Source organism: Lemur catta, chromosome 5 (assembly GCF_020740605.2).
Source record: "Lemur catta isolate mLemCat1 chromosome 5, mLemCat1.pri, whole genome shotgun sequence".
In the NCBI taxonomy this organism is placed as follows: Eukaryota; Metazoa; Chordata; class Mammalia; order Primates; family Lemuridae; genus Lemur; species Lemur catta.
Window position 1 is genome coordinate 32,645,115 of NC_059132.1, and position 12,260 is coordinate 32,657,374.

General features: G+C 41.7%; 1 protein-coding gene across 4 annotated transcripts in view; it reads left to right on the forward strand.

Annotated features, from left to right (window-relative positions):
• The first annotated feature begins 352 nt into the window (after positions 1–352).
• Positions 353–12,260, forward strand: part of TAMM41 (TAM41 mitochondrial translocator assembly and maintenance homolog) — a 53,013-nt gene continuing 41,105 nt past the window's right edge. For 2 of the 4 annotated variants that reach the window (XM_045551453.1, XM_045551456.1), the window contains exons 1-3: positions 353–720; positions 2,873–3,055; positions 5,553–5,645. In XM_045551453.1, coding sequence (XP_045407409.1) covers positions 595–720; positions 2,873–3,055; positions 5,553–5,645 — 402 coding nt within the window. In that variant the 5' untranslated portion in view covers positions 353–594. The remainder of the gene's footprint in view (positions 721–2,872; positions 3,056–5,552; positions 5,646–12,260) is intronic. The other 2 variants (XM_045551454.1, XM_045551457.1) reach the window with 1 other exon arrangement.

A 12,260-nucleotide genomic window follows, 5' to 3' on the forward strand; every position in this document is an offset into this window, starting at 1 on the left:
CTGTGAACGTACCAAATGCCACTGAATGGTACATTTCAGAATGGTTAATTCTATGTGAGTTTTGCCTCATTATAAAAATCTTTTGCAATACACACGCGTGGTTTTATACTCATTTATGAAGACGTGGTTTGGGGAGAGAATTACAAACAAGGCTTCTGAAGGCTGAAGAGCAGCGTAGCCAGCTGCCACTCTCCTGGGCGCATCCGCCCAAGTCGCAATTGCAGGCTTCTAGCCTGCAAGGCGCTCCTCCGACCACCAGGGGGCGCGGCGAAGCCCTCACGTCTCCACACGCAGGCGAGCGCCGTCTCTTGCGTCGTTGAAGGCGTGTGCGTGCGAGAGGCGTGGCCGGGGGCGGACTCCCAGCCGGCACGACCGCCGCCCGCCTGAGCGGAGCGCCGCCACGTTTTCTGTCCTAGTTCGCAGTCGCCGGCCGCTCCAGCCCTTGGAGTCCCACCCTTCACTCAGCCTTCTTTCCCTCGGGCCGGTCCCCGACTTCCATTTCCCCGCCCTAGGCTCCGCGTCCCGATATTTGCTCCCCGCCCGGTTGTCCTCTCCTCTGCTCCGCCCGGGGGCCCCTGGCTCAGCCTCGGCCCCATGGCGCTGCAGAGCTCGGGGGTGACCTTTCGCAAGATCCTGTCTCATTTCCCCGAGGAGCTGAGCCTGGCTTTCGCCTACGGCTCCGGGGTGTACCGCCAGGCGGGGCCAAATTCAGACCAGAAGGTGAGCCTGGCCCTGCAGATCGGCCCCTCCCCGTGAACCCCGGTCAGCCCCGCGCTGGGAATCTGCCAGTTCTCACAAGTTCCCTGTGGTCTTCTGCCCCTCGGAGCCCTAGAGCTGCCCGTGCGCTCTGTGCACTGCACGTGTCAAACTGGCAAAGCACAAACCGCACGCAGGTATTACTTGCATAAAGAGAGCGTGAGCTGAGTTTTGAAGGAAAAGTGGGAGTCCACTTCGGCCTAGAGCAGGAGATGCAATCAGGCGGAGGGAAAAGCTGATGCAGAGACTAGATGGAAGAAAGGAAAAAAAATAGTTGTCAGGTTCTAGTTCAGTGTTTTCAGTCTCGGCAGAACGTTGGCATTTTCTGGGGAATTAAAAAAAAATACCAATGGCTGGGTTCTGTCTATGAAGGCTCTGATTTAATTGAGATGAGGCCTAAGCTTCAGGAATTTTAAAATTGACCCAGGTGATTCTAATGCGCAGCCAAGTTTGAGTGCTAAGTCTGTAGCTGTACGAGAAAGTACAAATGATCGTCTGACTTCAGGAAGCTGACCGACTGGCTGTAGGGCCAGGGCAGGTGCAGTAAAGGTAACAGCAAAAGTTAGTGGGTGACCAGTATATTTCCCCGTCCTTAGCCCATTTAACAAGGGTTTGTTTGGAACTAGGTATTGTTACTCTTGAGAGTTGGCTGATTACAACAGTAAGGGTACAGTTTTCCTTGTGATTTGCAGAATTCAGGGTGCAGATTGCAGTAGGGCCTCCCACTCTGGAGACCTGGCTGTAATTTGTCTTGTTAAAATTTGCCTGTTAACTTCCTGATGAGGCCATCCATGCTATTGCTTTGATTGCCTGTTTCCGACCTATACTACTATTAATATTTTTATTTAAATTGGCAGCATATGAGAAATTATACGTGATTCTAATATACATTAACATAATCACACATTTTTTAAAAAACATTTCTCTGTGTCTCCCTCCCTCCAAATCTGAAATATCAGCAGTGGTTTGTGAATCACACTGTGGGAAACGCAGAGCAGGCCTTGGCCTCCGGATGGTTACCTCTTTGTTTTTCCATGAAGGTTTTCCTTTCAACAGACCTGGAATTGCCTCCCTTCCTTCCTTCCCTTTCCCTCACTGTCATTCCTTACATTCAAGTTAACACCTTGTAGATTCTAACACCTAAATCTCTCTCAAAACAGCCTCTGCCCTCAGTGCCTTAGTTAATATGTTTTCATTTCTCACCTGGAATCTTGCAGTGGTTTTTGTATCTGATTTTCCCCACCCTTATCCTAGTCATATCAAACTGCAGCTCCCAGAACATGCCTGGCCCTCATATCAACAGGAGCAATTTCCTGTAACATGACTCCTTCCCCTTCCCTCCCCTAGTACTTCCACCAAGCCTGTTAAACTCTTGTGTTCTTCAAGACTCACATTTGTCGTCTATAGAATTTCTCCTTCCTGTTCTTCTGACCCAACCCCCATTGCGATTGAAGTTAGTACATTTTACGTTCTTCTGTCAAGTCAATTTAGTAATAATTTGTCTGTTGTCCCCAGTAAACTCTGAGCTATTCTACCCTAGGATCTATCAGAGCTCATTATAGGTACTCAATGAGTGGTTGGTGAATGGGTAAGAGTTAAAATAACTTATTTCCCTTTATATGATACTTTATGGAGCTTATCTATATGGTGTTAATATGATCTGGAAGAAAAGTGGAAAACAATTAACCACACTTAGTTGAAAGGCAGTGTGTGTAGTGGTTAGCACACAGAATTTGACGCTAGACTTAGGTCTGCCACTCACTAGCTCTGTGTCCTTGGGGAAAGAGCTTACCCCATGCCTTGGTTTCCTTTCCTATAAAATTGGAATAATATCAGTGGCTATCTTGTAGGGTTGTTTTGAGGGTAAAATGAGTTACCATATATATTATATATAAAATGTTTAGAAGAGTGCTGGCACAATGAAGCATGTTAAGTATTTACTACTATTGTGTTGATGAAAATAAAGCTCAGATTGGTTCCAGAGTCTCGCTTAAGTTTCTGAGGACAACACTAGGTCTTCTGACTCTTAATAGCTTAGTATTTTAGAGCTTTCTGCGCTATCTAGCTGCCTTTCTAGGAATTAGTACTGAAACCATTTTCTCTCTTCGCCTTACAGAATGCCATGCTGGACTTCGTGTTCACAGTAGATGACCCTGTTGCATGGCATACAAAGAACCTGAAGAAAAATAGGAGCCACTACTCTTTACTAAAATTTTTGGGGCCCAAGATTATCACATCCATCCAGAATAACTATGGTGCTGGAGTTTACTACAATTCATTGATCATGTGTGATAGTAGGGTAAGTGACTTCGGGCCTTTGTCTTAACTTGGGTGGTTGTTAACCTTTGTTATTAGAATACCAGCTAAATATGTATGTTCTTGCAATCAGGAAATTTTCACATCCCTGCTGGATGTCTTGAACCCAGAGACAGAGCAGGACCCGGAGTCCTCATTTTCCCTTGACTGTGATTGTAGTGTAACAAGGTGGTTGGGTGTGACTGATTTTGTTTTTTCCCTTTGGCCATGTGGTTCTCAAGTTTTAGGGTGCATCAGAATCCTCTGGAGTGCATGCCTGTTGTACACACTGATTGCTTCCCAAGCCCCACCCCTAGAGTTGATTCAGTAGATCTGGGGTGGGGCTTGAAAATTTGCATTTCTAAAAAGCTTTCAAATGTTGCTAAAGCTGCTGCTCTGGGAACCACATTTTGGGAGCCACTGTTTTGGTCAGTGGAAGGAGTAGGCAGGCTAATTTAGGATCGGGGTAGAGATTAATCTTACCTAGAAGGAGATACAGACAAAGCAAGAAGTTGGAAGTGAAGAGGGTGTCATAGGTGGTTTGGAGCTTGTGGGCCAAGTGGTAGACAGGAACCTCTTGGTGCCAGCAGATGGGTGGAATTTGACAGTGGGATATTGGAGAGCAGGTAAGTTGCAAGGATCCCCACAGGTGGGTTGTCTGACAACAGAAACCCAGCTGAACTATCTTTCAGATGAAGCACTCCAGTCCAGTCTCTAAGAGGGCTGCCAGGAGCTAAGCAGGACCCAAGCCTAGGAGGACCAATGGGGGTTCTAAATCAAATGCCTCCTGGAGATTAGCTGGGCTAGGGATGCCATGTGGGTTTCACCTGCTGTGCCAACTCTGCTGCTGATTGCTTAGAGAGATCAGACTGTGACTGGCTTAGGAACCACCTGGGGATCTTGTTGAAGTGCAGATTCTAATTCAGTTGGTCTGGGATGGACCCTGAGATTCTGTTTTTTTTCCCGTCTTCAATCAACTTGGTGATTCTGCATTTTTTTCAAGCTCCCAGGTGATGCTTATGTTACTAGTCTAAGGACCATACTTTCTTTAAAGCAGTCGCGTATCAGCGAGCCACACCAGTTGGTTGCCTGTTAGGAAAGCAGGGCGGCAAATCACCGTCTGAGCTCCACTTCCTCGCCTCCCCACTGCATCCATGGAAAAATGGTCTACCATGCAACCAGTCCCTGGTGCCAGAAAGGTTGGGGACAGCTGCAAAGGGTTGGAGGTGTTTGGACTTGGCTGGAGAATAAGTGCTGTGATTGATTGGTGATATCTGCATACCTTGTGGGCCATACATTTGCCTTTCTGTTTGAGGTCCAATCCTGCTCCACCTGCATTTTGCAGATGAGGAAACCAAGGTTCAGAGAGGAAATGACACGGTTCCATAAGGTTGTACAACTAGTTCATGGCAGGTCCCCTGACTTCCAGGCCAGCGGTGTTTCCGTTACCTCCCAGCTGTTACTTGTTTGCAGCTACAAGGGCTTGCTGTAGTGCTGCCCTCAGCGTGGAGGGAAGAAGTAGTTATTCTGCACAGCCTTCCACTTCCACATTAGTCATGCAAAAGACATAGCTTTGTTCTTTCTCCATAATTAATATTATGCTGAGCCCATCTCTAATTAGTAGTTTTCAAACAATATTACAAGCTCCAGTAACCAAATGTTTGGGCATAATTATATGCTAAAGAACTGTACTTTTTAATTGAAATTTTGAGCCACTTTTTAGTTTAGACAGTGACGGCCTAAGAAGGCTGTTTGATACTGAAGTTCAGCAAAGTGGATCTGAAGATACCTGTTGACACAAATTGGGTTTTGTAACCTGGGAAAGCCACATTTAGGGTTCGTACAAATTATGTTTAAAATGGACTTGACTATAATTCAATGTGTTTAACACTGATAAAGAAGTTTTATTTTTGGATGTTGCTTTGTAATTATAAAAGTGTTGAAATAGTCAATAGCAAAAGAGAAGTTCACTTTGTAAAGGATGTCAGTGAAAACTTTTAATTAAAGAAAATTCTTGTACTTTGTAATGAAAAGAACATTGGAAAACCAGACTGAAATTCTGGGACATAGTTTTGACTCTTGTCAATACGAGTGCCACCTTGGACATGTTTATTCTCTCTGGGCCTTAGGATTTTTATGTCTCAAATGAGGAGCATGAACTAAATTACTGCTTCTTAAACTATCTGTGAGGAAGGACCAGCTTTTATATCCAATTAATGGAGAACCAATACTAGATGGTATCTAAGAACTATTCCACTGTTAACATCACATGGACCTAAGTTAAAATAGTGGTCACCTCACATACCTTAGGGGCCAAATCAGTCTTGGGCACTAAACCTCTGAAAGATTTTGGTTGAAATGTGTGTTTTCACAAGGTAGGCTATTGTGCGTGGCTTTGGAAATCAAGGTAATACTCTAGTCAAGAACTTGATCTATTTTATTTTGTACTTACATAAACATCAACATGGTATTTCACTCTTTTCTGCTCATTTATTTTCCAGCTTATCAAATATGGGGTCATTAGCACTAATATTCTGATTGAAGATCTCCTCAACTGGAATAACTTATACGTTGCTGGACGACTCCAAAAACCGGTGAGTGAATGTTTTAAAGGCTGCATAATTAGGGATGCCTCTCCTCTGAACCAGACTTTACATTCATTATGATTGCAATGAGACGGACCTCAAGGAAACAGAAATGAGTTTCAGACTTCTCTTGCTCCTTATAAAATTTATTCCCAAACAATATCCAGATATTCCCCTGTGATACTGTGATATAAGAAGAAATATATATTTGGTCTTTGTCCCTGCTTCCTTGCTTAGAGCTCTTAAAACCCGAGGAATATCTTAGTGATTGGGGTAAGAAGAATGTCTTTTGTTCTTTACAGCAAGTCTCTTTCTACCATACCTAGGATTATGCTAATAAGGTGACTCTTGATATGCCCTTAAATAGATTCAGGATGGGGGCTGGTTGCCTGGGAACCAACCAAATGATTAGAGGTTGAAACTTTCAGGCTCCCTCCTCTGCCACCTTAAGGAAGGGGAGGGGGAAGATTGAGCTAATCACCAGTGATTTAATCAGTCATGTGTCGGTAATGGAACCTCTATAAAAACCCGTAAACAGAGGGGTTCTGAGAGCTTCCGGGTTGGTGAACATATCAAGGGGCTGGGAGGGCAGTATACCCACAGAGGTCATGGAGCTCCACGCTCTTCCTCCTACCCCATATCTTGCCCTATGCATCTCTCCCATTTGGCGGTTCCTGAGTTGTATCTTTTATAATAAACCACTAAATGTAAGTAAAGTGCCTTCCTGAGTCCTGTGAGCCATTCTAGCAAATAATCACACTAGAGGAGGGGGCATGGGAACCCCTGATTACAGCTGATTGGTCAGAAGTACAGGAGACCTGGACTTGGGTTTGGTGTCTGAAGTGGAGGCAGTCTGTGGAACTGAGCCCTTAACCTAACTCCATGTAGTGTCAGAATTTAATTGTTGGACACCAAGTCGGTGTCTGGAGAGTTGGATAATTGGTTGATGAGAGAGAAAAAAAACCACAAATTCACTGATAGAAATGCTTGGAGTAAGACAGACTGTCATATGCCCACTCCGCTGCTATCCTCTAAAGGTGCGTCAATTGCCTGACTGGATCGGGCCCAGACTTGACCCACTGGGGCTGGGCAGGGTGGCAGAGGAAGTGCCCAGTGCTTCAGTGGAGCCTCTCTCAGCACCACCCGGATCACATTCTCTCCTAGGATGTAAGTGCCACGGGGGCACCGTTTGCCAACTGATGGATCCCAAGGGTGTCTAGGACATGCCTGGTGTGTGGTACACTTTCAGGAACTGTCGAGTAAATGAGTGGACCAGGCAGGTATTCCAAGGGGAGTGGTACTCTGATCCCTCTTCTTATCTCCCTCAGCCAATGCCCACACCCTGTCATTACTTCTCACATCATTTGGGACACTATGAGAGGAGTCTGTAGGGAATCAGCTCCTCCCTGGAGACAACAAACAGAAAACAGGTTTAAAAAAAGCGGGAAGGGACTTCACCTTTTAACAGGTGTTTGCAAATGTCACCTTTTTTTCAGATAAATGGTCTATTTTCTGAGAAAGGGTCTTTGCATAGTTTAAGAACTGTGTTAAATGGTCACACTTGCTAATCTCACATACTTCCCACAACAAGGAAAATTTTCATTGTGCTGTCAGAAGGTCTCAAGCCTTAAAAGAGGGTACTTGGATCGTTCTTGTGCAACTCCCTTAACAGTGGTGTCTTGCTTGTCCTTTTATAGTCAGCTATGGGGAAAAATTAGAGATTTATATCATCTTACCTCACTTGCTTTGTGTCATAAAAATCTCTTTGATATACATGGGCTGTCAAGATTCTTTTGCCTTGTACCTGGGTTTAAAATTTAATAGTGTTGCTCATTAAAATGTCTAGAAACACTTGATTTTGGCAATGGTTACACAGGTGTATGCACATGTAAAACTTTATCACACTCTACCCTTAAGATGTGTGTACTTCACTGTATGTAATTTTTACGTCAGTAAAAACATTTTTTGAAAGTCTAGAAACAATAGGCTTAGTGAAATAATTTCATATCTATATAGATGAATTTCTCATACCTAGGCTGGATAACTAGTAAAGCTCATAATCGAGCAAACGAATGCAATTGAAAATTTGTAAATATTTTCCAAGTTTTTTTTAATTTACAAAATATATACCTTAATGGGAAGAGTAATGAATATGGAAGTAGAAGCCTTGGGTCATATTCATTCCTGTAACTTACTAGCTGTTCATATGAACTTGAGCAACTTGTTTTAGCTTCCTGAGCCTCAGTTAATTCATCTGTAGAATGGGGATAACAATACTTGCCCTGCCTATACCACAAAGGTGTTTAAAATTAGAAACAATAGTAATGCTGGAAAGAACACAGATGTTTTAGAATCCAGCAGATCTAGGGTTAGGGCCCCAGCTCTGACACCTCCTAACTGTGTGACCCTGCACCACTGACTGACTCTCCCTGAGCCGTGGGACGGATGTTATCTGTTGCCGAGTCTCAGAAGAGTTCCGAAATGCCTGGCACTTAGTAGACACTCAGAAAATTATCTTTCCCTTTTCTCTCTCTTTGCCTGTCTCAGTTATTTTGAGATACAATGAGATTGAATGTTGAAGTGTTGTATTCTCTGTTATATTTTATGCTTAGAATATTTCAAAATTAAAAATAGACTTTAGAAACCTTAAGTGCCATGAAATCTCAGAATGTAAGCACTGGAAATGACCTTAGATTTTATCTAAATGTCGTCATATCCTTAATGAAAACACTAATTCAAGACAAGTAGTAGCAGATACACTCATACTATGCAAAACTGCGTTGCTCATCTAACTTATAGAAGAAAATGTTGATAGCAGTGATTATCCCTCGGGCTTATTAAGCTCCTAGCACAAGAAAATTAGGCTATCTTAAAATTCATTTGAAAGTGTTGAACATACAAATGGGAAAAAAATTGAAAATGATAAATGGGCAAATTAACTCTCCCTCCCACTCTTGGTAGAAATCACTGTTAACCAGAGACTTCTTGATCATGATCACAAACTATTTTTACCTCTAGGTGGCAGCAAATATTAATCAACCTTGATAAACAAATCTGATGAAAAGAAAGAGTGGTAGCATTTTGGACAAGAATAATGGGTGACTGTCTCAAAGAATTTTAAGAATATGAGTATGAATTCTCTGTCTTTATGTATTTTAAAAGGAGTTACATTAAGGCCGGTCATGGTGGTTCAATGCCTGTAATCCTAGCACTCTGGGAGGGCGAGGTGGGAGGATTACTTGAGGTCAGAAGTTCAAGACCAGCCTGAGCAAGAGCAAGACCCTGTTTCTACAAAATATAGGGAAAAAAAATTTAGCCAGGCGGGGTGGAACATGCCTGTAGTCCCAGCTACTTGGGAGGCTGAGGCTACTTGGAAGGATTGCTTGAGCCCAGGAGTTTGAGGTTGCAGTGAGCTATGATGACACCACTACACTCTAGCTGGGGTGACAGAGAAAGACTCTGTCTCAAAAAAAAAAAAAAAAAAAGAGTTACATTAAATCATATTGTCTAAAGCTCCAAAATTGTCTTGCATCTTGCAAATTGAAATAGAATTTCTTAATCACTAGCAATTTTAGTCTTCAAAAGGAGTATATGAAGGAGTATCTTGCTTAATAAGATGGGCATTTCTGGAAAAAGTTGAGTGTAAATTAAATTTCTATCATGCTTTACCATTAATTTACCTCATAATTGAGGAGATACCCCTTTTTTGTTTCTAGTACAGCCTTAAGTTTCTGAATCATTTACTAATACTTGTCTAAGTAGAGAACCATGGAATTTAAAGTATTTAATAGAACATAATGGCCAATCTTTTTTAAGTCAAAGAAACCTCTAAGGTAATAGTCATTTCCCTATTTAACATAATTTTGGATTTTTGCATTTCACGTTGTTTTCAGTGTATAGTGATTTTGCTTGAATTTTAAAAGCATCCACGTTGCCATGCAATGGTATTTTTTGCCACCTCGTTAAGAGGATTCTATTTTAATATATACATTGCAATATATTTGCTAGTAATGTAGCTTTATTTTTTATAACAGCTTTAATGATATACAATTTACATACCAGAGAATTCAACCGTTTAAGGCATATAACTAAATGGTTTTTAGTATATTCACAGAGTTGTGCAACCATCACCATATTGTAGCTTTATTGATTGACTTTTCATGGATAGAAAATGCCATTGGTATAAGAGATCCCAGAACTGGGAGTTAGAAAGCCTGTCTTCCTAATTTTGGCTCAGCCTTGCTATGAGCAAATGTCTGGGCCTCTAGCCTTTGAAATGCAAAGATTGAGTCATTCATTTAGTTATTCAAAAGACAACTAAGTTTATTCTCTGTGTATGCCAAAGGAATAAAAAAAATAAGGCACCACATTACTTGTCCTGAAAGAGCCCACAATTCAACAGGTACATAATAAGGTTTCATCCAGCTCTGATGTTCATCAGTTCTTCTTCATCTTCAGGCAACAACTATTTAGAAGAGTTAAACCTCTGGTCATTTGGAATGGAAAAGTTCTGGTGGGTGGTTGAGTATTTGAACACTAGGTAGGGCTGTGTTCTTTGTGACTAAAATACACTCTTTGCAATTCAAGTAGTCTCTCGTCGTGACTGTGTTGTAGAGGAGACCACATGTGACTTTCTCTTTTTTCCTGTCTTGAAAGGTACTCACAAATCTCTCCTTTGAAAGTCCCTTCAAGCATTGCCCCTTTCTCTGTCCAGTACAGATTTTCCTCCCTGGCAGAAGTGCTAGTGTTATCTATGCAGTTCAGGTCAGGGCATTCCCAATAAGATACAAACAGCTATTCACAACTCTGAGGACTTTCTTTTCCCAGGCCTCTCTGGCTGTGTCCCAAGAGTTCACTGGCTTTTCATTCCGAACAACAAATAACAGTGCTGCTGAGACAAGTTCCTAGTTCACCTTTCCTTGAAGAACCAGATCAGCACAGTAGCAGAGTCCTCTGAATTGACATTTATCCTTTGAGTAAGGATGCTTTTATTTTCACTCTTAACCTTAAATAGCAAACACTTTCTTGCAACCATATAGAACGACTTTCTTGGAGAACAAGTGGTATTTTGTTAACTAGGAAAATTTCCCCGAACTTATTCTTTTCTTTGCATCTTTGAATGGTTAGCATCTCAAAATAGCTTCTAATTTCACTGAATGTCTGTAAAAGCCATCAAAAAAAGAGAGGGTGAAGAATTATTAAGAAGGACCTGGTGAATGGCAATGAAGAATGGGAATATGGAGATAGGCATTACAGAGTTGTGGAAAGAGCACTGGACAGATCAGAGGACTGGATTCTGGTCCGGTGTGCCAGTGCTGCTTGGCCTCAGTCTTTCCAGCAGTAAGATGAGAAGGTTGCCCTCCTAGATCCATGATTCAATGTAGAATACAGTCATCCCTCACCGTCCATGGGGGATTGGTTTCAGGACCTCCCCACTCCCTGTCGGATACCAAAATCCAAGGACACTCAAGTCTGTGATATAAAATGATGTGGTATGTACATATAACCTATGCACATCCTCCCTCCCATATACAAGGGCTATCTGGAAAGTATCCAGCTCTCATATTTTAAATCATGTCTGCATGACTTGTAATACTTATACAATGCCTACACATCACTTCATTCACGTGGATTCAATGTAATACTTGTCATGCAGCAAATTCAAGTTTTGCTTTTGGGAATTTGGTGAAAAAATTTTTTTTTCTGAATATTTTCCATTTGCAGTTGATTGAATCCACGGGTGAGGAACCCATGGGTATAGAGGTGACTGTATAAGGTTTGGGAAAGTTATTCAAGGAATAAACGTAGGAGATTTTATAGGATCTTAAAATTTGTTTTAATTATCTTTCAAGATAAGAAGGTAACCAGAACAGATCCGTAACAGTGCATGAGAGTAATTCAAAATACTTAGAGCTGGATTTGCGGAGTATAAGGGTGTTACCCTGACTTTTGCCATCAACTTGCTATGCAGACTTAGGCAAGTCATGTTCCTGGGCTGGTCCTTCGTTTTACTCTCTGCAGATAATTGCGATAATAATACTAAACACACCCAAGTGCTGAAAGGCTTAATTAAGGTCTATTAAGTCTTCATAATTGTAAGGGAGGAGGAGATGGTATTGAATCAAGTGGCTTCCTTACAATATGTGAGGTTTGTATGTTATAAATATTTCCTTAGGGAAAAAATAGGTTAAAAAATGTAAAAGAATTTAGGTTCTTAAACTTGATTTATAAAATACTAGTATGTTTTATAATACTACTTTTTACAATTAATGAAAAGAGAGAATAAACTATACCTTGGGATACATACACATCATTCTCCTCTTTCCTTGCTCTCCAATAAAATTTTATTTTGGCGTTTCTCATAGTGTGTCTTTTATGTGCCACTTAATTTTGCCAGAAATTATCTACATTTGACAAAAGGCAATTTACGCCCTGTTTTCAAAAATAGGAAAATTTGTTGACAGTACTGAATGGTTTAGAGATGGTGGGTACATTTCAGATAAATGGGAGTTTTTTAATAGGGCCTTCTGGACCTGACTCCATATAGAAAATCAGAGCAGCATGACGTTTTAAAAAGATTATGGAGTATAAGTTGGTATAGCCACTCTGAAGAGCAATTTGGCA